This window comes from Astatotilapia calliptera, chromosome 6 (genome assembly GCF_964374335.1).
Source record: "Astatotilapia calliptera chromosome 6, fAstCal68.1, whole genome shotgun sequence".
Taxonomy (NCBI): domain Eukaryota; kingdom Metazoa; phylum Chordata; class Actinopteri; order Cichliformes; family Cichlidae; genus Astatotilapia; species Astatotilapia calliptera.
Genome location: NC_137427.1, coordinates 39,289,116 through 39,314,570, shown reverse-complemented (window position 1 = coordinate 39,314,570; position 25,455 = coordinate 39,289,116). Strand labels below are relative to the sequence as shown.

The 25,455-nt window shown below is 40.2% G+C and overlaps 2 protein-coding genes across 5 annotated transcripts; one reads left to right on the top strand and one right to left on the bottom strand.

Moving 5' to 3' along the window:
- Positions 1 to 242: 242 nt before the first annotated feature.
- On the top strand, positions 243 to 7,969 carry saraf (store-operated calcium entry-associated regulatory factor). The gene is made up of 7 exons (XM_026171991.2): positions 243 to 1,079; positions 1,951 to 2,129; positions 2,786 to 2,975; positions 3,058 to 3,330; positions 3,586 to 3,739; positions 3,854 to 3,939; positions 6,631 to 7,969. Exons 1-7 carry the CDS (start codon positions 1,013 to 1,015, stop codon positions 6,654 to 6,656), a joined length of 975 nt encoding a protein of 324 aa, XP_026027776.1. The 5' UTR covers positions 243 to 1,012; the 3' UTR covers positions 6,657 to 7,969.
- On the bottom strand, positions 7,618 to 25,089 carry LOC113024708 (uncharacterized). Of its 4 annotated transcripts, none has more exons than XM_080302510.1 (3): positions 24,831 to 25,085; positions 22,429 to 23,945; positions 7,618 to 16,531 (listed from the first exon to the last, which is right to left on the bottom strand). In XM_080302510.1, exons 2-3 carry the CDS (start codon positions 22,444 to 22,446, stop codon positions 15,431 to 15,433), a joined length of 1,119 nt encoding a protein of 372 aa, XP_080158636.1. In that variant the 5' UTR covers positions 22,447 to 23,945; positions 24,831 to 25,085; the 3' UTR covers positions 7,618 to 15,430. The 4 variants fall into 4 exon arrangements, 3 of the variants coding, with proteins under 3 accessions (XP_080158636.1, XP_026027774.1, XP_026027775.1); XM_026171989.2 differs by having other exon boundaries at positions 22,429 to 22,507; XM_026171990.2 differs by having other exon boundaries at positions 22,429 to 25,085.
- Between the last annotated feature and the right edge of the window lie 366 nt (positions 25,090 to 25,455).

Here is a 25,455-nt window from a genome sequence, read left to right as displayed (position 1 = left end):
AGATGCTTACACACTCCTTTTGTTGTTGACATTTACGGGCTGTGTGCAAAAGGCCACACTCTTCAAATTCATGCCAACTAATATTTTTACGTCCAGTAGGTGTCCTACTAGAGCAAATGAAGCTTCAAGACGCTTTGCGCTGGGGTGAACCAATTGGATGAAAAGCTTCAGTGCTTCATGAAGCTTCATCTGCCCATCACTACTTACAGGTTTCTTTGAAAAATACTTTCTTATATCCAGGTTCTTCCTTTTTGCTGCCGTCCTCCCCGCAGCGCAGGCTTGCCGCTGCTAAAACTAAACAGAGCTGCCTGAAAGGCACAGCCAATCACATTGGCCATATTTGTCACATGACGTAGGACTCCAGTAGAGATCGTAATTTAACTCTTTCTGCACCGCTGGGTGAATGAGACGTCGACAGATGTTTTTTTTTTTCTTTCTATTGGGTTTGTTTTTCTTTACTCGAAGAGATCAAATTATTGGTGGGGACAATTCAATAATCGCTGGATATTGGTGGGGACATGTCCCTTCCGTCCATGCCAAATCTACGCCCTTGAAATATACTATACCTTCTATAACTATAACTATGATTATTTCTTATCTAGACTTTAGACCTGGGAGCAGAAATGCTTATGAACTGTTTTTTATTTAGGAATAGGCAGAGCATCCTCTTTTTGTCTGGCTCCATGTCTCTGATTACGATGGACGGCATTGATCACGTGACTCTGTTGAGAAGACCTGAACCTCGACAGTTTCTGAAGCAGTGTTGATTGTTTTGACACATGTGCCGGAGCTTTGCCGTCATTATCCCGAGCAAACTGCCCCTGCCCTTTTCTCTCTTTCTCACTCACAAACACACGGACGTGCCACAGTCCAGCCGTGCACGTTCCTCATTGGTCCCAGGAAGCGAAAAACAGGTGACGCAACACGGAAGTATCGGCAGCAGAGTCTTCGGGTTGTGGTGTGTTTATCGAGGCTGTGTGTGTGAAGGCTCTTGGAGAAACAACGACGCGACATGAAGGTGTTTTTTTCCGGTGTACTGCTGCTCCTGTGTGCGCGGCACACCGACAGCTGGGATGACGGTGGGTTGGCGTTTAGTGTCCGCTTCTTTTACGCTGCTCTTCAGTTCCGGTGAACTGAGCGATCGCCTGCCAAAACTGATTTCCGGTATTTGCCAAAAACGGATTGTTCCTATTTCAACTGATATAAATAACTTGTTGATCTGTAACATGTCAAATGTATCCCCCATAAATGATATCAAGTCACAAACAACGCTCCTGTCACAAGTTAGAAGCCGCAATCAGTCTTTGGCCGTGACTTTTATTTATTTATTTTTATTTATCCAGTTAAAAAAAAAATCTCGTTGACATTAAAAATGTCTTTTTTAAAGAGTAATCTGACAAAGAGGACAGCAGAAATTGCAATAAATATAACAAAAAAACCCTAATATAAACATATTTTAAGTGGACAAAAAGGACCAGATTGGTTATAATGTAGGTACAATACTAGGACGTTATAAAGATACTTGAAAAACAGGTAATTTTTAGATATTATATATAACCCCTTCGTAAACTCTGTTCACCAAAGTCTATTTACCAACATATGTAAAGATATTACACGTAAAAACAGAGGGAAACACTGGAAATCAATTTTTGGCAGACAATCACTTTTTGGCACAACACTGGTTACCGAGATGCTCCCCTGTTTAGGAAATACACCACAAACTAGTGACAAACACGCTGTGCATGCATGTTTGTCAGCAATGGTAGGTTATATGATGAGTATGGCACTACATGATGTCATAAAGAACAGCGTACAGAAAATGCTGGTTGATTCAGGACTAACGAGTCAAAGTTTGTTCCCGAAGAAGAGCTTTAGTGTGTCTAAAGCGACATGACTGTGATTTGTGTAATCCTAGTGTGGAAATCAGCCCTTGCCTTTTGTCACCTGCAGGCAGTGTACTGCTGCGGGACATCCAGGCACTGACTCTGTACAGGAACCGGTACACCACAGCCAGGCGCTCTAGCCCGATCCCTCAGCTCAAGTGTGTTGGAGGGTCAGCGGGCTGCCACGCCTTCGTCCCAGAGGTGGTCCAGTGTGTGAATAAAGGCTGGAATGGAGTCGATGTGCAGGTGAGGGACCTACTGGTGCTGTACTGTGTGAAATGAGCTCAGTAGGACTGATTCAGCTGCTTTATTTCAATTTTTGAAGAAATGACTCCTGTGTGTGCTGTGCATATTAAAATGTTCATCTCAGACAGTGGTAGGCCAACCCAAACTACAAGGACATTATTTCTACAGGCGACAACGAGGAGAGGTGGTTTGAGCCTTAATCTTTATTGTTGTTTCCATGTTTTTTTGGCACCACTGGCTGTAGGATGGTCTGCATGTTCAATTTCAGTAATATGTATGTGTTGACGGGCACATTCTGTCACATTCAGGCAGTTTAATCTTGTCAGCACAACTGCTCATGAAAAAAACAAAATCTGACAAATTAAATTGGGACTTTTTCTAATCTGAAATTTTGCACTTCAAAACTTGAGCAAGATTTGAGAAACTTGTGTGGGGAATCTCATCCTTGACAGATATGGGACACCTGCAAAATAGAAGACCTCACATTTTCCTTTTATTTTGTCTCTTTAAACTAAGTTCAAATGCAAGAATGTCTAAGTGGTGAGAGTGAAGTTTAAATGAGGTATTGTACCGTGTGTATGAGTAACCCTCAAACTTGTTATGCTTAAATACATTTTAGACTGATGGGGTGTCTCTTGTTCTGCTGTGTGTCACAGTGGGAGTGTAGGACTGACATGGACAACACACATCGATTTGGTCACATTGAGGTGAGCTGTGAGGGCTACAGTCACCCTGCTGATGCCTACATACTGAAAGGGTCTTGTGGGCTGGAGTACACACTGGAACTGACTGAAGAGGGCCAGAGGAGGTCTCACAGTAGTAGGGGTTCCCGTGATGGGTTTAAAGGTAGGAGGATTAGTGATGCAGGTTTTCATTTTTACACAAGGATTAGTTGTTTAAGAATGTTCTTTGTTGTTTTGTCTGTCAGATCTCTGGGGATTTGCCTCCAGTTTCTTTACTGGTTCATCAGAATATGGGCAGCAGCATGACCGTCAGAGCTCTTACACTGCAGGCACTCAGGACTCAGGAGGACTGCTGGTTGTTGCTGTGCTTCTGCTCTTAGCCTATGGCATCCATAAACTGTTCCTAAGTGGGAACACCACTGGGGGGCAAGATGGTGGACCAGCTACACATTCTGGACACAATTACCATGGCTCCATGGGTGGACCACCCCCACCAGGATTCAAACCAGACTACACAGGTAGTTGATGCAAAATGACGACGTGCGGAGATGTAGACGGTGTGGTCTGCACATTTGTCAAAGCAGCACATCCTTTTGGTAGAGCGGACCTTGTATTCTGTATTATTTTAGGATCTTTACTGAACAACATAAAGCACCTTGAGGTGACTGCTGTTGCGATTTGGTGCTAAAGAAATGAGACGAGTCTTATTTTATGTAATTTAGGCTGCATTGCATGAAAAAAAAAGTTTTGATCAGTTCTTGTTTTCTGCTCAGACTACCCTGGAGCCAACCCCAGTTATGGTTTCCACAGTGATTACACTCACAGACACCAGTACCCAGGAGGCCAGGCAGCTCCCGGCACAGGAGGTGGTTTCTGGACTGGAATGGGAACAGGCGGGTTGCTTGGATATCTTTTTGGTGGTCGGAGGTTAGTAAAGGGGTGGAAGGAGAGAGAATAATGGAAAACGGAGACTATGGACTTATGTTTCACCTTCCTGTCTTCAGGATATTCATGCTGTGTTCCATCTCATGTATTCTGCAGGAGCCAGCCCTACAATTCTAACTACTCCACTCACACTAACAGACCTGCCAGAGAACCTCCCTCTTCCGGGACACGCATTATTTCAGGTACCAAGACTGTATGTTATTAGAAGGGACACAGAAACAGTTTGCACATGTTACCTACCTACCTTTGTGATTCTTATAGCCCTTTTCCATTAGTACCTATCCGGGTCAGCTCGACACGGTTTGTCCAAGAAATCAATTTGTCCTATCTTTCCGATATAGTGTGTTAATCCTATCCATCAGAACTTTTCTGTGGTCATACGCCATAATGTTTTGGAGAAAGACACTTTTTTTGGTCTCTGTACACCACCACAGTGGATTGTAAATTAAAAAAAAAAAATCAATTCATGATTGAAATGCAGACTTTCAGCTTTAATTGCAAGGGTTTTCCCAAGATTTGCATTAGAGACAGTTTTATAGACAGTCCAAATTAATGGAAGAATTGATGAGTACTTTCAGGGCCAGGTGAGACCTGGTCCCTTCTTATTTCATGACAAATGAAGCAGACATGACCATTCTGACGTTGATTTAGAGCGTTGAATTTCTATCTTTAAAATTACTGCTCATGTAATTTTAATGCATTTGAAATATGAGACTCACAGAGAAACTTGGGTAAGATGTGGCGTAAAAATATTGATAGTTGGTAGTAAGGAGCCCAAAGTGTGCCAAGAAAATACCCCCCGCCATTATACCGCCACTGCCAGAAGCCTCAATGCAAGCAAGGGTGGATTTATGCTTTCATGCCAAATTCTGACTCTACCTTCTGAACGTTTCAGCAGAAATCAAGACGCAGGTTTTTCCAGTCTTCACGTGAGCTGTAGTGTAAAACTTGGAGTGGTCTTCTGCTGGTTTGAACTTCAGCCTGTAACTGTCTGATTAGATACCTGGTTTAACGAGCAGTTTGAACATGTGAACTAGGGCTGCTCAATTAATCGAATTTTAATCACGATTACGATCTGGGCTTTCAACGATCATTAAAAATGACTGAGCCGATTATTAGCCCCTCCCTCATTTATCCGCGACACCTTAAAGGCCGGTCCGTGAAAATATTGTCGGGCATAAACCGGTCCGTGGCGCAAAAAAGGTTGGAGACCGCTGATTAAGAGGACCCGAGGGAAGCTCGGAAAGCTAAGCAGAAGTTATTTGGAGAGGAGAGTGACTGCCGTTGGTTGAAAAGAGAGGTAAAAAAAACTTCAGTGGTGTTGCACACTATTTTATATTATTTTTTAAAGTCATTGTTAACCCTTTAAAGCCGGTCAGAGCAGCACGCTCCGTTTTGTGTAACTATTTTTAAATCCCTGTAGAACCTGAACCGTGTAAGCTAGCGCAATAATTTGTTTTGCATATGAAACCGGAGGAGTTGTACTTACATCTTATGCCATCAGCTTGTCCTCGGTCACGGTTTCCTTCCACATAAAGCTTTGCAAAAATTGCATAAAAAGCGCTTGCAGGAACAAAAACATAATATTCCAGAAACACGCTTTGCCGATCCGATCAGCTGTTCGTAACACTTCCCACAGTGTAACAGACGTCAGCGCGATCACATGTCCGCCATTTCCTGGCCGAAACCGGAAGTGACGTCATTTTCGCGGAAATGTAGTTTTTTTTTTACTTGTAGGCCTTAAAAGCCTATACTGGTCATGTTTGACTTTTCTGAATAGTTTCTGGGATGCTTAGAACTCGAATTGCACATCTGGAAATAGTTTATTTTGATGCACCTGCTGTTTTCTTTGCAAATTTGCATCATAGGATTGTTTTTTCGTTTTTCCTGCTGTATCTCCAAAATAACACTATGAAGACACTCAAAATAAATTTCTTGTTGTTGTAAACTATTTTTTGCAACTTTTTTGTATTTAACGTTTTGAGGGATAAACCTCTTAAATTTCTCCAAGTAGAAATATATGTAAAAAAAACAAAAACGATTTTCCATTTTTTTGTAGTTTATTGCACTTTTTTGCAATTAATGTAGTTACTGTGGACTTGATACATAGATATTATTAAAATATGGGCTATAACAGTTGTATAGCAACTTGAAATGCTCCCACAAATGGCACTACAACATGTAAAAAAATAATATATATAAGCTCTGGCGGACTTGGTTCTATAGTAGGTCTTAAAGGGTTAAATAAATATCGTCAAATAATCGAGATCTCAATTTCAGTGAAAATAATCGTGATTATCATTTTTGCCATAATCGAGCAGCCCTAATGTGAACCTAATAAAGTGTCTGAGTGTGAATACCAGTCTTAGCTGATCAGAGCAGGATATTAAATGGTTTTTAAAGCTGTGCCTCCATGCACACGGTCACATTGATCTGCTGATTCACCTGCTTAGTTACGTGAATTACATTTTTTTTTTTTCTTGGTTTAAAAACTAACTGAGAGAACCATTAGTGCAATTAATGTCATGCTCATGTCAAGCTGCGTACCACAGCTGATGCTAGCTAGTTTGATAAATGATGTTAGACCAGTTGATACATTTTGCTGCATGGCTGTGTGTCTGAGCCATTAAGCTGCTGGTTTAGCTGCTCTTAAGTGAATGAAAAACACATCAGTTACATCCATACAAACAATCCCAAACAACTTTATATTACATGTTATAATGATATAAGCATTAATATCTCCAAGCACAGAAGCAGGATCACCGCACCCACAATAAAAGAACAATTCCTCCCTTTTTTCAATGAGCATGCCAGTAAGTGTTCAGTGCAAATGGCTACAACTGACTGACTCCTGTTTGTTTTTTGTTCTTTAGGTTTTGGAGGAACCAAAAGAAGATAGAAGCCCCCCCCCCCACACACACACACCCCCACACTTTCTGCAGTGGACAGAATATGACTAAGTGCATTGATCTGTTTGCTGCTTGCAGGCTGTAATCATTTCTTCAAGCAGAGACGTCCAAACGTTACTGCTCGGTTGTGTGTTTCTTGGAGAGCTTGCTGTGGTTCAGTAGTTTCTGTCAGCGTGTGGTTTGGATTTTAGCCTAAAAGTTTTAACGTCCAGCATAAGAAGCTTGTAGGGCTTTATTAAAACAATAATAATGTTTCATTGATAATTACTAGATTTGGGGGTTTTTTGTAGGCAAGTTAAATATTTGAACTCTTTAACTGCAACCTTCTGCTCAAATGTTTGTATCTGTTACGGTGTTCCTCTGCTGATGCACCTTTTCCCTTCCAGTAAATGAAATATTAGAATTGACAAAATGGTTAATAAAATGGTGTGTACTGCTGCTCTCTGGCTTTGTGCATCAGCTAAGAAAAAACCTTAGTCTTTAGACTCATTGAGAAAATCCACCTTTCAATCATCTGTGCAAACTCATCACTGGATGAGTTTGCACTAGGGCTGTGCGATATGACCAAAATCTCATATCCCGATATAAAACATTTCTCATCCTGATAAAGATATATATCACAAAATAGTGGTTTTTGTGTAAATTCTGTGAATCTCAGGCAACTCGACTTGTTTTTAGCTAGGCGTCGTGTACCTGGCATCGAGTGTTTTGACAGATGCATGAAACTATATATTTTTAGATATACGTTGTAACGGCCATCATTTTCTTTGTATTTATTACATAGTGTGTTGCGGGGGAAAACCTGGCGGCTCTTTTTTGCTTCTCATCCATAAACTCTCTCCATACTCTTTCACGTGATTCTTGCATAGGTGGTAGAAGAGGTTTGTTGTGTTTGAGTCTGTGGTGGGGACTGGTTTGCGGCATAATTTGCACAGTACAGTTTTCTGGTCAGACTGTGTCAGACTTTTGCATAACCAAACCATGTCCCCTTGTAGGAATAAGGTCCTCGATCGGTTTTGACTGGTCCTTCGGTTTGGAGCTGCCTGGTTCTGCCTCATCTTCACTGGCCATGCTGGTATTCTCTGTGAGTGTAAGCGCCATTTATAGTTACTTCATGTTTTTATTTGAGGTAATTTGTTTGATGCACATTCTGAAATTTGATGTTTGAGGATAATGTATATCATTTCATTTCATTTTGAAAACTCATCAGGATCTTGAGCTTTATTGTGAAAGGTTTATGTGGAAAATAAACGAGCGGACGGCGGAGCCACACAATGGTTTTACCGTCGCTGTTGCTAACGAACCAACGGCTAAGAAGTTGATTGTCCTCCTGTAGTGTGGTTATTTTAAATATAAGAGAAAGAGAACTTAACATATAATATGAAATGATCAATGTTTTCATATCGATATACTTATTTTGATACATATCGTCATATCAAACAGCCTTAGTCACTTGATAAGGAATCCCTTGTCATCCCCCCAGCCGCTGTTTGTGAGGCCCTGGTTGTGCCTTTATAAAGCTTCACAGGAAAAGCTGTCGATATTTAAGAAATGTTTCTGATCACACTCAACAACACATCAAGGTAGAAAACTGATTTCTACAATCCTCATTTTAATTGCATATTTAAAATATCAAAACAAAGTGTGCACACTTCCTGCTTTCCAGAACGTATGAGATGTACAGGCACAGATGGGCCCACACTAAATACAAATAAATACAGTGCAGGGCACTGGTGTGCGCCCTGGTGCCTGTATTATGTGAAAAAAGGTTAACATTGACTAGTAATGGATCACTTTTATTCAGAGTAGTGAATAAGTATTTAGACTCTTTACATAAATTATAATCCTACAAAACAGTCTTACATTAATTTCATATGAAAATATATTCAAAATAGCAAGTAAAGTAAAACATTCTTTAACATTATGTTCCTTTTCACGATATATTAATTATTCAATGATAAATGCTGATTGGCTAATGTACTTTAATGTTTCATATGACACAATACGGTCATATTAATATGACAGCACTGGTCACAATGATGCAAACGAGCTCCAACATTTAATGTTACACTGATGATCTGACACAACAAATGTTAGATGAAAAGCATCAGACACAAAGTCTTTTACAATTGTATCAGCCTCTCACATATGTTCTCAGGCTGATCTGCTTTCTTGCAACTTGTGAAATTTGTAAAGTTGGTTGCATTTAATAGACTTACATTTGTTTATATTAGCTAGCTACTGACGGGACTAAAACTAAAAATTAGTCACTTTCGTACTGCCCCTCACTGCAACAATGAGTTTTATGTTAAGAAACTAAGGATATACTGTTTACTTTCACTGTCTGTCTCTTTGGCAGTTGGTGGTTCATTACATTACATTAAATACATAACATTACATCTACGGGTGCAGCTAGTCAAACAATGACACTTGCTGTTTAAGAGATCATATGACTGATGGGGTTTTGCTGACTAAGTGCCTTTTTTTATTTTGTGATTTAGGGCTATATAAATACAACTGAATAGTAGAACAAGACGGAGAAATACTTCTACATCACAGCAGTCTTTTGCCCTCACTATGTCCAAAAGATTAAAGTGTCAGAGGGCTTATGTTAGCAGCTGTGCAGAGATTCTGCACAACTGCTAACATAATATGGATCGCACGAGAGCCCACACAATTTGCAAATCATGTTCAAGATATCAAATCATCCTTTTTGCTGCTGATTCCTAAATCAAATAAGAAAATTACACTGGATCTTGCGGGAAGATTTATTTTTAGAGATTAATAGAAAGATGTGGATGTAATGCATCTGAACGGTTGCTTTGGGGATCCTCATCCTTATGTACAGGTCAAGAGAGGAGTTGACTGTATGTATGTGACAGGGAGAGAAATTTTTAGAGCTGCAATGTCTCTAAAGAGATTTTATTTATTCTCAAGGATCATTAGATTTGATGACTGGGAATCAAGATCGGTTATAAGGCAGGGATAATCTGCACTGTGGGACAACTTCATGACACTAGGCCCACGAATGGTTTAAAGGCAAGGCAAGGCAATTTTATTTGTATAGCACACTTTCAGCACAAGGCAATTCAAGGTGCTTTACATCAGCGGTCCCCAACCCCCGGGCCTCGGACGTTTGGTACCGGCCCGCGAGAGTTGAGGCTCAGATGTGAAATGTATGGTTTTCAGGGTTTTTAATCGGTTTTCAGCATTATTTTGTTATCGTTTTTATCGTTAACTCGGTTTTCCTGAAAATAATGTCGGGCATAAACCGGTCCATGGCGCAAAAAAGGTTGGGGACCGCTGCTTTACATGATTAAAAATAAAACACTATAAAAGTAAAATACAAGAAAGCATTTACAATAAAACAATAATCAAGACAATAATTTATATGAAAAATTAAAACAAACAAGTAGAGAGCCATAATATGATCAGTTACTCATAAGCAAGTCTAAATAAGTAAGTTTTAATTTTAGACTTAAAAGAGTTCAGTGTCTCTGCAGCTTTGCATTCTCCCAATAATGTGTTCCAGATGTGATGAGCATAGAAACCAAAAGCTGCTTCTCCATGTTTAGTTCTGGTTCTAGGGACGGTCAATAAACGAGAGCTGGAGGACCTAACTGATCTGGATGGTTTGTACCATGATAGCAGATCCCTAATGTACAACCCGTTCAAGGATTTATAAACTAATAAAAGCACTTTAAAGTCTATTCTCTGAGCTACAGGGAGCCAGTGTAATGACTTTAGAACTGGAGTAATGTGCTCTATTTTCTTGGTTCTAGTGAGAACACGAGCAGCAGCGTTCTGAATCAGCTGCAGTTGTCTAATTGATTTTTTGGGTAAACCTGTGAAGATACTGTTACAGTAATCAAGGTGGCTAGAGATAAATGCATGGATGAGTTTTTCTAGGTCTCCTTGTGTCATCAGTCCTTTAATCCTAGAAATGTTCCTCAGGTGATAGAAGGCTGACTTTGTTATAACTTTTATGTGGCCATGGAGGTTCAGGTCTGAGTCCATTATTACACCGAAATTTCTGGCCTGGTCGGTAGTTTCTAGTTGGACCAGTTTGAGCTGATTACTGATATTTAATCGATCTTTTTTGGGTCCAAAGATAAGTACTTCAGTTTTGTTATTGTTCAGTTGAAGGAAATTATGAGACATCCAGTTATTAATTTGCTCAATGCATTTATTAAGAGTTTGGATAGGTTCAACATCACCTGGTGACATTGAGATATAAAGTTGAGTATCGTCTGCATAATTGTGGTAGTTAATATTATTGGTGGTTATAATCTGGCTTAATGGGAGTATGTAAATGCTAAATAAGAGGGGCCCTAGGATGGAACCCTGGGGGACCCCGCATGTGATTTCTATATTTTGTGATGAAAATTGGCTAATTGACACATAGAAGTTCCTGTTCTTAAGGTAGGACTTGAACCAGTCGAGTGCTGTACCAGAGAGTCCGGCCCAGCTCTCTAGATGTTCCAGTAATATATCATGATCAACGGTGTCAAACGCCGCACTAAGGTCCAGTAGTACCAATACTGTGGATTTCCCACGGTCATTATTTATACGGATGTCATTAAACACTTTGAGGCTGTCTCGGTGCTGTGGTGCCTATGAAAACCAGACTGATAAATATCAAAGCGGTTGTTCATTGCGAGAAAGCTGTTTAACTGCTGGAAAACAGCTTTTTCAATAATTTTACCGATAAATGGAAGATTAGAGATTGGTCTGTAGTTTTGCATTAATGTGCTGTCTAGGTTCTTTTTCTTTAATATTGGTTTGATAACTGCTGATTTTAAGGCTTTGGGAAAGACACCTGATAGGAGGGATGCGTTAACTATTTGGATCAGATCCTCCCTGATGGCTGGGAGGACCTTTTTAAGAAAACCTGTCAGTAATATATCCAAGCAGCAGGTGGCAGAGCTTAGATTCTCAATAATTTTATCGAGGCTTGATTGATTTATTGTTTGAAAGGGAGTCATTTTCTCTGCATAAGTGCTAATTGGGCTTAACGTCGGTATTGGGGTTGAAACTAATGTTCCAACTGATCTTCTGATTTTCAAGATCTTTTCAATAAAGAAGCTGGCAAATTCATTGCAGGCCCTGGTGGAGCTTAGTTCAGGGGCTTTTGCCACTGGAGGAGTAGTTAATCTTTCCACTGTAGCAAATAATGTCCTAGCATTATTGTTGTTTCTATGAATACTCTCAGAGAAAAATGACTCCCTTGCATCCTTCAGGGCTAGTTGATACTTATTCAGCCTCTCTTTATATATCTCGCAGTGAACCTGGAGTCGAGTTTTCCGCCCCTGACCCTTCAAGGCAGTATATGGCTGCATGTGATCTTACTGTATTTTAATGTATGGAACAGAACATTTATACACATAAGCCAGATGGAGGAGCTGCTGAAAGAAACTAGGGGGACAGTTTTTCACATCATACAACCTCGGATAGTAGCTTCTCAAAACAAAGCTGACAATGGTTGGAACGCATATTAATGCTAATGAGGACATTGTCTCAATTCCTTTTCTCCAAGATAAAAATCCACTATACTGAAAGCTTAAAATAAAATATAACCTTATGACAAATCACGAACCATACATCTGTTGCTAATTGTGTTCCAGTAAAGACTGATTGCAATCATTAAACATGCTTTTTTCTGTTTAAAAATGAGATACAGACATAATATGTTAATGGTTTATGAAGGGAAATTTTATTTCAGACTTGTTACTAAAACCCCAAATATGTTCAGAAGAATACCAGAAGGTCCCAAAAATGAAGACCATACACGGGTTAATCTGGAGAATTTCTGCATTTTAGGAAATTTAAAAAGGGTGAGCATGTTCAATAGTTATTTCTGTTAGATATTTTATGATTGATGAGACCCATGTGGGCCACTCAAGTCGTCCCATGATCACCATCACATTTCTATAAAAGTAATCACAGTATACTGATTAACTATATATTACTACTATCACGGCTAAAGTACTGATATTTCACTACCCTTATCATGTAACCAGCAGGCCACCTCCAGTCAACTAACTGCACCCCATGTTAGCCCTGATGCTGTGCTGTAGTGATGTGTTTGAAGTGCACAGGATACAGCACTTTATGAATGTGTGTGGTTGGGCTGATGCAGCTTGAGCAAGTATATAAGTGCTCTATCAATTCCAGTCTATTAGGGTACAAATCTCGGTGGGACCTTGTCCTTTTTGTTCTTTAATGTGTGCTTTTCTCTTGTTTTGCATACATTTCTCCAGGGGTCCGTTCTTCGTACGTCGCTCACTACATCCAAGATCAAATGACACATCCAAGACCAAACCATCGCCCTAACCGTGAGCTCGCTAATCCGGTTCCCCGAACACACCTGCTGTTGACGATTAGTACAGCTGGACGCAGTAATGTGACATCACTGGGTGTTGTAAAAGGGGCTACGCATCGATAGTAGAAACATTGATCGGCAACCCTCTGATTGGTCGGCGAAAATGTCGACGGAGTGCGCTCGGCTCGGTATTTTTCGGCAGCAGAGCAAGAACTCTTGAGTGAGGGATTTCAGGAGTTTCAGAGTTTAATCAGAACGCAAGGGAACACTGCAAAGGCTGCAAAAGCAAGGAGAGAGGGCTGGCAGAAAGTTGCTGACAAATTAAACTTGTAAATAATTTAATAATAACAATAATAATGGAGTGGATTGATATAGCGCTTTTCAAGGCACCCAAAGCGCTTTACAATACCACTATTCAGTCACTCTCACATTCACACACTGGTGGAGGCAGCTACAGTTGTCGCCACAGCTGCCCTGGGGCAGACTGACAGAAGCCAGGCTGCCATATCGCGCCATCGGCCCGTAGGCAGTAGGGTAGATTTATTATATTACACTATATTATCCAATATTATATTACATTATATTATAATATGTTATATTATATCCCCTTTCACATTAGAGCCACAACAGGACCCACTAGAACATGGGAACAAGTAAAAGTGAAATATAAGAATATTCTACAGAATGGTAATATTTATCACTTATATTGCTTTTCGTCTCTTGGAAAGAGACCCTGGAATAATCTGTTTGTTTATAACAGCAACCAAGAAAAGGGCAGAGCAAAAAAAAAGACAGGTGGTGGTCCTGCACCCCCTCGTCAACAAGTTGGTTAAGTAAATAATACCCTCACGGGAAAATCGATATCTCTCTATAAGCACAGTTGCGCTGAGCTAAAGGATCCTGTCTGTCCCGCAATATACGCTGGATTCTGAAAACTCTCCTTATCAATCTTGCACCTTCCGCAATGGGTGGCTCGCGTATACGGACAGGACATGGCTGCGACAGGCTTCCCAAATCCACCTTCGCTTTTATAGCCGTGGTCTCTCATCTTGATTACACAAAGTAATTTGCAATTGCTACTCTGAAATATGAATTACATCTGTAATAATCACATACATGTGATAGAATGTTAGTAGTACATTTCCCTTTTTTAGGAAATGACCTGTATGTGTCTGTGTGACATCAATAAATGGATCAGGTGCTGCATTATCTTTAGTTACATTGATGTTATTTATTTATGGTGAAACAGTGGTGGAATATCGCTGTTGCTTTCGTATAAATGAAGCGGACATACCTGCGTGGCCGTGATCTAATCCTGTTTACATAAAGTAAACCTGCTCCCGAGCAGGTTTACGCTTACGGCTCTGTTGCTATGACAGCAAGTCCCGGATGAGCTTCGGGGAACCGAACGATCCAAGATCACGCGAAATCATCAACAATCAAATCCAGCTAACCTACTTAGCGAGGTACGAAGAACGGGCCCCTGGTTGCTGCTTATTCCTACTGTCTACTATTTATGTTTTATCCTGGCAAAGTTACTGTGGAGCACCCAATTTCATACAATGCCAATAAAGGGCTATTCAATTCAATTCAATTAAGCAGGTGACATCAAAAGTCTGCTAAATTCAAAGAAGTGAATCTTTTCACTTCTTTTTTTATTCAAAATAAAAAGCTGGTTTTATGGTCCTGCAAATGTGTCCGACTGCATACATTTTTCAGTTGGACAGAGCAGGAAGAGGGGTTTTTAGAAGCTCCTGGGCAGTCTCCAAGATCCTGGCTGTGCACAGCTGGAAGCAGATGATGTAAGCAACTCCCAAAACTTATTTGGTTGACAAGTGGGCAGGTATAGAGCAGGGATAGCGGGTTTAACCGATAATAAGAGAACCATGAAAAACAAACAAACAAAAAACTTCATAGAATTTTAAAAAAGAAAAAAAAAATCTAACTAAACATGAAAAGCACAGACAGTGGCCGTTTTCCATGGTTTTTAAACACTCATCAGCTCTTTCTATGTTGTGAGTCACAAACCAACAACACATACTTTATATACTGCCTCCATCTGACAACAGAGCTCTCCTCAGGCAGAGACGGTCAGGCCCTTGATTGGACCCGACAGGCCTAGTGGTCAGATCAGATTTTTTTGGCTGTTCGCATTAATCTTTAAATGTGGCCATTAGTCTGGCCATTATCAGATTCTAATATAAACCAGTATTGGCCCTGTCATCACCTACAAAAGAACAAAGGTATCACACGAGATTCCCAAAAGAGTCCCAAAGATAGCTCCAATAACAAGGTGTCCAGAGCTCTTATAGTGTGGGGGACATTTTTTTCCCCCAATCCACTTGTCCCTTTAAACATCCTCTTTATCAAAAAAGTTCTTGCAAGTTATCAGCTTTGTCTAGGTATTTTCATCATGTCAGACATGTTCATTTGACACGTACATTAGTTTGTCACCTCTTTCTGTAGGTTGGAATTGGTCGAGGAGCAGCTCACCTCACTCTCTCTCTCGTCATCGTCATGTATTACAGTGCAGCGATGAGTCTTTAAGGACTGTGACCGAGTGAACAGTCTCTTGCAATGTGAACACCAATATGGTTTCTCTCCAGTGTGAACACGTAAGTGGCGGTTGTAACTGTATGAGCTATTGAAACATTTCCCACACTGGTCACAGCTGAATGGCTGCTCTCCAGTGTGGATGCGGAGGTGGCGAATATAATTGCTTAGACGACCAAAACTCTTTCCGCATTCTTTACAATTATAGGGTTTCTCTCCCGTATGAGTGTGAATATGTTGCTTGTATGTTTTTGAAATAGAGAAGCTTTTCTTGCATAATTCACACTGGAATGGTTTCTCTCCCGTGTGTATGCGTAAATGTGATTTATAATTACCCAGCTGAGAAAAACTCCTGCCACACTGGTCACAGCAGTATGGCTTCTCACCTGTGTGGACACGCTGGTGTATCTTGTAACTACTTAAGTCACTGAAGCTCTTTTCACATTGGCCACACTCATATGGTTTCTCTCCGGTATGGTTCCGCAGATGAAGACTGAAATGGCCTGACTGAGTGAAACTTTTTCCACAAAAATCACACTGGTAAGGTTTCTCTCCACTGTGGCTCAGCTGGTGCCGCTTGTATGAGCTTAAAAAGCTAAAACTCTTGGGACACTTGTCACAGCAGTATGGCTTTTCTTTAGTATGGACACGCATGTGTATTTTGTAAATACTTAAGTAACTGAAACTCTTTTCACACTGCTCACACTGATACGGTCCAGTGTGATCGCGAAGGTGTTTTCTGTAGGAACTCTGGTCACTGAAATCTCTCCCACACTTGTTGCAGCAGTATGAGGTGTCTTCAGGGTGAGTATACAGGTGTATCTTGTAAGCATTTAACTGGCTGAAACTGCTGCCACACTGTTCACAGTGGTATAGTTCCTCTGATGTGTGACTCAGTTCGTGTCTTCTTAGACTACAGATCCGAGTGAAACATTTCCCACAGGTCAGACACTGGTGAGGTCTGCTTCTGTCTGGATCTGACGGTTTCAGCTAAGTGGGGAAAAAAGACAAATTAAGGTCAGCTGAGAACTTGCTCAAATAGTCCCTGTATATCATGGAGTGTTAACATATAAAAGATGCAGTTTTTTGAGGTTTGTTAGATACAGCTCAGATTGTAATTTTAGGGAAAGTTACATAGGTTTTTGTGCTTAAATACGCTACTGCTTATTCTGAGATACAGTATGAGATTTGCTATTGCAGTGCTTAAACAATTATTAAAATGGAGGAAACACAAAACCTCTGTCCTGTCCATTGTGCATGCCACCTCTAACCCAAAGTCAGGTAGAACAGACCAGATGGGGGTGAGGGGTAAGAGGGGAGAGCAAAGAGCCAGGACACAATCAATCAATCCATACATCCATCCACTCAGAGAGAAATTAGCCACACCTCTGGCCAGTTTAGACTCACTAGTTAACCTAACAACATACATGAATGTGAGAAGAACCTGAAGTACCCAGAGAGAACCTACATTGAGGAGCCCATAGCAATTATTAAGAGTTAATAAATAACTTAAACATATTTGAGAATTGTTAACAGCACTTAATAATTTATAAAACAATATAGAACTTTAAGTAATTTATATTTCATCATTAACTACAAGCTTGGCCTGGAATCATGAGGTTGATATTCACAGGTGGGCAGACTTGAGCAGATAAGGTAAAGCATGTACTGGAGCCTGCAACAGGACCTGTGCTCGTAGGAAGTGGAGATAGGAGTGATTGAAATAATGCTCTGCTCCATGATTTACCTCTGACCTCTGAGCATTGAAGGCCAAAACTCGGGAACTAGAGCATAATGCAGAAATCTGTGAACTCCAGTATAAAGATTCCATTAACCAGGCCAAACAAACCTTTTATTGTATTATCAATTCAATTCAATTTTATTTATATAGCACCAAATCACAACAACAGTCGCCTCAAGGTGCTTTATATTGTACAGTAGATTCTACAATAATAAATACAGAGAAAAACCCAACAATCATATGACCCCCTATGAGCAAGCACTTTGGCGACAGTGGGAAGGAAAAACTCCCTTTTAACAGGAAGAAACCTCCAGCAGAACCAGGCTCAGGGAGGGGCGGGGCCATCTGCTGGGGTGACAGAAGGAAGACAGGATAAGGCATGAGGATAAGGCAGTTCTTATGAGGGTAACACCAGGATCCTGTTTTTGCTTTTCTACAAACTTCTTCAACCCCTCTGACGCTTTACCACCACACTTTTATTCATCTGAAACCTGTAAGTCCTTGATGCTGTTCTTCACTACGAAAATTAACAACATTCACCGCCAACTCAGTTCAAATGTTGTGTCTACCCCCACTTCAGAAGGTTTTCTCCATTTTGAGCCTTTTTCCAACTTTCATGTTCCTGATATATGTGATATTTCTGAGTTTATATGTAAATCAAAGCGGGCTACATATCATCTTAATCCTATGCCTACAGGACTTATGAAATCCTGCCTCTCTTCCTTACTCCCACTCATCTCTGCTATCATTCACTCACCACCGGTATCGTTCCCTCCTTATTCAAGATTGCTTCAGTCACTCATATACTGAAAAAAACCTTCTTTGGAGCCTGACAACTTTAACATCCTCTGACCAATTTCTAATCTACCCATCATTTCTAAAATACTTGGGAAAAAAAAATAGTCATAGCTCAGCTTCATTCACACTTGGTTAATAATAACATCTACGACAGAATTCAATTTGGCTTTCGCTCATGTCACAAACTGCTTTATTTAAAGTTACTGATAATATTTTACTCAGAGCTGACTCTGGTCTTCTGAACATTCTCATCCTTTTGGATCCGAGTTCAACCTTCAACGCCATCTCTCACTCAGTCCTTCTAGCTGAACCCTGGTTCAGCTTTGATTTTCTTAAGCTCAATGAGGATAAAACTGAAATCCTTCTTATAGGCAATAAATCCAACCTACTCAAGGCAAATCATTTCACCCTCACTACTGATAACTCCATAGTTCTCCCATTAGAGCCTTGGTGTCATTCTAGACAGCTCACTATCCTACAAATCTCATATCAATCTACGGAACGTTAACCGATTACTAGGGATGGGTACCGGTATCGGTTCTGACATAAACGGTAGTAACCAGACCGAAAAGCAGCGCACATTTCGGTGCTTTTTTTTCCCTGAGATGTCACACACTTTGGATTCTAGCCAATCATTTTACCTTTTCGAGGATAGTAGGCGGGCCCAGTTACGTACGTTCTTTTAGAGCAGAGCTACAGATTAAAAATGCCCAAGGCGAAGCGGTCAAATTCTGGCTGTACTTCACAGCAAAAGATGCAAACTCAGCAGCCTGTAACAAGTGCTTTAAGGTGATACTGTGCATAGGAGGTAACTCCTCGAATCTGATGAAACACCTGGCGAAGTATAGCATTTTGTTAAAAGCCGAGAAATGCGCCGTATTTCATAGCTTGCTGCGAGACCTCACACCGAGCACATCTACTGCAGGTGGGTTGTCTGTTATCGGGCCCGGAGTTAGCAACATCCCCCAAAAACCCAAAGAGGAGAGTCCTGGCCCCTAGCCCTGCCAGTGTAGCAGAAATGATGACGGATGATGATGGCAGCAGCAGCCGTTCTTTTCTGCGTGAGTAGCTTAATGTTGTCCGTGTGTAATTTACGTTGAGTAGGCTAACCACGTTATTACATTAATGCATGTAAGGTGAACTAGCAAACATCATCATAGCTACATGCGGCTGTCCTCTTGTTTGATGGAAGACGCTCCTTTCACCCTGGCCAAAAAGGCTAAAATGACCAAAAAAAAGTGGAAAACAGCTAAACATGAGAGGTTTTTGGACAAAGTTTCTGTTTTTTTTTTCCATTGTTTAAGCACTGCTTCCAGCCAACAGTGATACCATAAATCCCCTATAGCTGCAGAAAAGGCACACATTGTTATATTTTTACAAAAAAAAAAAAAACCCCAGCTAAACATGAGAGGTTTTTGGACAAAGTGTGTGTTCTCCATTCTTTAAGCACCGGTTCGAGCACCATTTAAGCACCGGCACCGTTTCAAAAGTACCGGTTTGGTACTGGTATCGGATAAAACCTAAACGATACCCATCCCTACCGATTACGTCCATCTCTTTCCACCTAGTCTGCGTCCATTCTTGTTCATAGTCATGTTACCTCCCACATTGACTATTGTAATTCTCTCTTGCATGGTCTCCCCCCCAAAATCCCTCCATAAGCTTCAACTGGTTCAAAACTCCACTGCCCACATTATTACCAGAATCCCCTCATACCAGCACATCACTCCTATCCTTCAGGAACTTCACAGCCTACATGTGAAATTCCAAATAGTGTACAAGCTTCTTCTGCTCATCTTCAGGGCCCTTCATAACCTGCTCCTCCTTCCTTTTTTTTATTGGTCTTTGTTTTGTCATTTTTTAATATGCGTTTTATTCTATTGCTAGGCATTCTTGGGTGTCTTCAAAGGCACTTTTAAATAAAATGTATTATTACTATTATTATCACTGATCAAAAGGCGTTTCAGTGCATTATTGAACACCTACTGTAAAGAGTACCCTGCACAGCAGATAAACACCCACCCATATTTGTCCTGCAGGATGTTTGCAGCCAGCACTACATTGGAGCCATTGTCACAGACGCAACTTTGCTTGGTGGAATCTCAAACTTGTCTACAGTATGCTCAATCCAAGGAACAATGTTTGGCCCAGTGTGCAATTCATCAAGTTGCATGTTTATGAGGCAGAAGCTAATGTTATCACTTAGTGACTGATTTAAGAGTGTTTGATTCAAGAGCACCTTTAAGCTTACAAAGAGCAGTTTCATACTTCCCCTCCATTAGCCTTGTAAAATAAATTCTGGAAAGCTGTGTAAGCTGTAACCTGAATGATATGTGCCGATTATCATTTTTTAACTATGGATATTGGTCTCATGTTGTTGCCATGACAGAGAATCCTCTCTGTTAAGATGTCAACCATTTGCTGGTTGCGTGAGCCTGTCCTTCAGCGCAAAAATCATCTAGACACCCTTCGCTTATTACTATCAAAACAGAAAACAAACAAACAAAAACCAACAAAGCTGTTACTAATCTAGTAAGGCCTTGAGGCAACTGTTGTTGGGATATGGTGCCATCTAAATAAAATGGAATTGAATTAGTTATCAAAAACTGATGTCAAATAATGTTAAAGTTAATGCAAAAAAACAAACCAAAAAAGCCAAACCCCACACACACACACACAAAAACAACCCCAAAACAAGAACAACAACCACATCAAGGAAACAGCAACTCCAGGTCACTGGTTTACTATTGCAGTTCACCTGTTAGTTAACATAACTGAACTGGTGTTCACTTGGCAAGCAATTAGCTTGTTTCCAACAGGTAAACGAAGATACATTAACAGTAGGGATGGGTATTGATAAGATTTTCACGATTCCGATTCCATTTTCAATTCTGTTAAACGATTCGATTCTTTATCGATTCCGTTATCGATTCTTTTTAAAAAAGGAGAACACTAAGGTCGATTAGCTTAGAACTTTGTTTTATATCTTCTCTTTGAACAAGATAGAAATTTAGGAGTAACACGGCCTTACAAACCCAACAGTGAGATCTTAAGAGATCCAGCCTATGGCTCTTCAATGGGTGTCACAGGGTCCCCAGGGGGAAAAAAAACAAAAAAAAAAACTGTAAATGTAAACTATTAAAAAAATAAATATTCTTCTGTAGCAATAACAAAGTTTAACATAAATTATTCTGTAGCAATTACACAAGAATATCCAGTAATGTCCCTGCCTACAATTAAACACATTCACTTACCGAAAATCATCTGCTGTGGCAAATGGATGCAAGCCTTTTACCCCAAACTTAGTCACTGCTCGGTGACATTCGTCTATCCTGGCCTGAAAGGAGACGCTACCTGTAGACTGCAGCGAGAACTGCCAGCGAGCGCCAGCCAGACTCTGTCTGTCTCTCTCATCATGGTCACCTAAATGCAGCGCACAGTAATGGCAGGTTTTGTAATAAGGCAGCTAACATAATATGCATTGTTAGTTGATTATTTACCTGCCGCATTAACGGGAGAGGACGTGCAAACGTTACCGCCGCTGCTGGGTTGAGATTCACGAGTCCGGAGCGGATTTAAAAACACGACATTCATTTAAGGTCATCGTGTGTTTTGTGAACAAATGCTTTTGCATATTCGTAGTGTTTCCTCCCTTAAATGAAATATCTACTTTGCAAGTTGACCTGTTGTCATCCGTTCTCGTGAAGTATGACCAAACTTTTGAGCGTTTGAGCCGCTTAGGCGCCGTGTTCGTTGCCAGGTAAATGACGCTCCGCAATGTGGTGACGTCATGCGGGGCAACTGGAATCGATAAGGGAATCATTTGCAAAAATGGCAAACAATTCCAAGGAATTGAAACAGTGGGAACCGGCTCTCAACAAGAACCGGTTTTCGATACCCATCCCTAATTAACAAGGTGTCAAACTGACGCTAAATTGAAACAAACTTAATTCTCTAAAAACTCTAGCGTTGACATGACGGCTCCAGAGTTGCTTAATGCTCATGCACTGCAGTCGCGCTACCATGCAAGGAACGCTCTGCTTTGCACAGTTTGCATTCAACTTTGTTTTTTGTGAAATGCTCCCACACTATTGAAAGTCTCTTTGAAACATCCACTATGTGACGTGTCAACATTAAAAATTGATCATTGCAGTAAAACATCATCAGAATGGTTCTACAGACATTGCAAACACTAATTACATTGTACAATGCCAAGAAAAACTCTACAGCAGGGTTAGACAATCATCAGATATGATGAGCCATACACACGAATCTGCACTATGTGATGCTCATTCTTATTTTTGTTGCCCATGTATCCTGAAACATGTTGGTTTCTTTTTGAGCTCACCTCTTCTGAACAACTCATTTTCCCTGCTCACTGGTAAAAGATTACGAACTTTTCCTGCTTCTTCTCAGCTGTGCTGCATCTAAAAATCACAAAAAGAAGATTATTTATCACTCAAACACAGGCATATGACATAACATTAAAATAGACATTTAATTCCACTATGCTGAACTTGAAATTGCTCTAAAGCAATTAGCCACATTCCACATGCTACTTATTTTCAACAATTCTTTTATTAGTGGAGATGAGACACTATTTCATCAAAGCCTTTTTGTCATTTCAAAAATACTCAAATTTTTGTAAATTTTGATTCAAATTTGCTGAGGACACGCTTGAAATTGAATTGGTGTTCATCAGATGCAGGTATGATCAATGAGAGCAATGCCTGAACCACAGAGCCGGCAGTCCACAGGCAGATGGATGACAACGCATACGTCTCTTCCACCCTGTTGTTTGGGCCAACAGGGAAAGCTTTCTGTGAGTGGTGGGCAGAAGGGAGGGGGGCTTGCTATTCTTTTTAACACTGAACTGTGCACTGCTGGAATTTACCCAACAGTGGGGGTAGGGGCTGGACAGGTTGTCAGTCTGTCATAGGACCAACACATAGAGACAGACAACCGGAGAGTGCCCAGAAAGAACCCACACAAACACAGGGAGAACATGCAAACAGAAAGGACCCAGCTGGTTGATAGAATCAACAGTGCTAATCACTGCGCCACCCACAGCCGCATGTGACATTATTCACTTTGCCACAGCCCGGTTATGGACTCAGCACCTAAGTGCCTTCATTGCTTTGATTTCAACTGTCTCAACTTGGACGCTACACTGCAACCTTTACAGTTTATGGTCTGATCCAGGAGATCATTTTATCTATCTTGGACTTCCCCAAAACATTTTCAGAACCTGGCTTTAAACCAGAATGAGTGGTCAGAACTCATTCTGATTTTATTTGTGTTATTTTATTATAACACAAATATACACAATATAATTTAGTCTTATTTGTGTTGTTACTCAGGTTCTCTCATTTTATGTGCCCTTTCTTAAATTCTGTCATCTTTTCCTGTGTTTTTATGTCAGTTGATTCTTTGACATAAATTTGACTTTGACCTACAGTATGCTAATGCTATGGATGCATACAATCTGACCCTGGGGTCACGGGTATAAACAGACTCAAACTCATCCACAAGGCTGGTTATGCTGTAGGGAAGGAGCTGAATAACTCTCCACCACCTCCACTACAATAACTGTACACCTTTAATACGTTCAAAATGCAAAGCTACAACTGCAAAGCTCTCCAGCGAGTAGTGCGGTGCTCTGAACGGATAATTGGAGGTGAGCTTCCCTCCCTCCAAGACATCTACAGGAAGCGGTGCCTGAGGAAAGCGGGGAGGATCATCAAGGACTCCAGTCACCCCAGCCATAAACTGTTCAGACTGCTTCCATCAGGAAGGAGGTTCTGCAGCATCCGGTCCCGTACCAGCAGACTGAGAGACAGCTTCTTCCACCAGGCCATCAGACTGCTGAACACGTCATAGACACCTCAGCTTCACTACTGGAACTTCAACATTATGCACTCCACACTGTATATAAATGCCACTTGTTCTGCACATATTCAACTCTGTATATTTTATATATTTTATTATTATTATTATTATTATTATTATTATTATTATTTTTATTTATTTATTTATTTTTACTATTTAATTTGTAAAAATGTGTATACACACACACACACACACACACACACACACACAGGAAAATATTTAGTATACACATCCAGAAATGCATATACTATTATATATTGTACATATATTTATTAGTTTCAGGTTGGCCATTCTTGTATTTTGCTCGTTTGTGTTGTTGTGTTTGCACATCTCTGTTGCTTGTGGGGCTCGCACACAAGAATTTCACTCGCATGTGCTGTGCCAGTGTGCCTGCACATGTGATGTGACAATAAAAGTGATTTGATTTGATTTGATTTGAAATGTAAACTTCAAAACTTGCATTTGTTTTTTCGTTTGTTTTTTTACAAAATATATACAAATTTGTGTATATGTCTAGATGACCACTAAGGATACCCTACCCTAAGTGATTAAAACCATTTAACACATCAGGTTTGAACTATGTCATCCATCATAAAAAAGTTTGAATGAAGACATATTTTCAAAAAATATAAACATAAACATATAAACAGCCATGAATCATTTTATTTGAATAAACTAATACTACTGATTGGTGGGAATGAGACTTAAAAAAAATCATACAAATTAGGACCCGATTCAAGTGAAAAACTTCTCCACTGGGAAATACAAGAACGATCAGTCACCCAATCAGACATGGTGTGTTCCAGTAATGCTATATGGTGATGATAAATAAATACCCAATAAAACAAATTTTGCACATACCTCTATTTTTCCTTGCCGGTGCAGTCCGAGGCCTGCAGAGACAACCTGAGCTCAGAGCGCTCGGAGCTCCGCGCAGAAGATCACTGTGCAGATCCCCTCCCTACTAGGAGTCAGTAATCGCCCAGATTTAGCCTAGCACACCGTTCATTCGGTATAACGCAGATCCTTTCAAGCCCTCATCTGTCTGCTAACGTCGAAACGCAATTGCCACCATCTTTAACAGTGACGTCAGCTTCTTCATCTCTCCGTTTGTGGGAGCTGTGACGTATTAGAGCAGCGCTACTGCCCCCTTGTGCGGGCCCCTGGTTTTCAAAATCTTTTCAAAATCTATTTTTTTTTTTAAGTTGAAAACCTTTTTTTTTTTTTTCAATTTTGAATTCGAAAATGGTTTTTCAAATGAGGATTTCTTTTTTGTGAAACTCTTTTCTTTAAGTATTTATTAATGGAATGACAATTCATTTTTAAAATATTGATTTAAAAATAGTGTTTTTATTTTAAATTTAATTATTAAACAATAAATTACTTTAGTAATGTTTGAACAAATGAAATAATAAAAATGCAATTTACTAATGCATATTTGATTGATTGATTCATTCATTATTTAAGCACAGAATTGATTATTCCA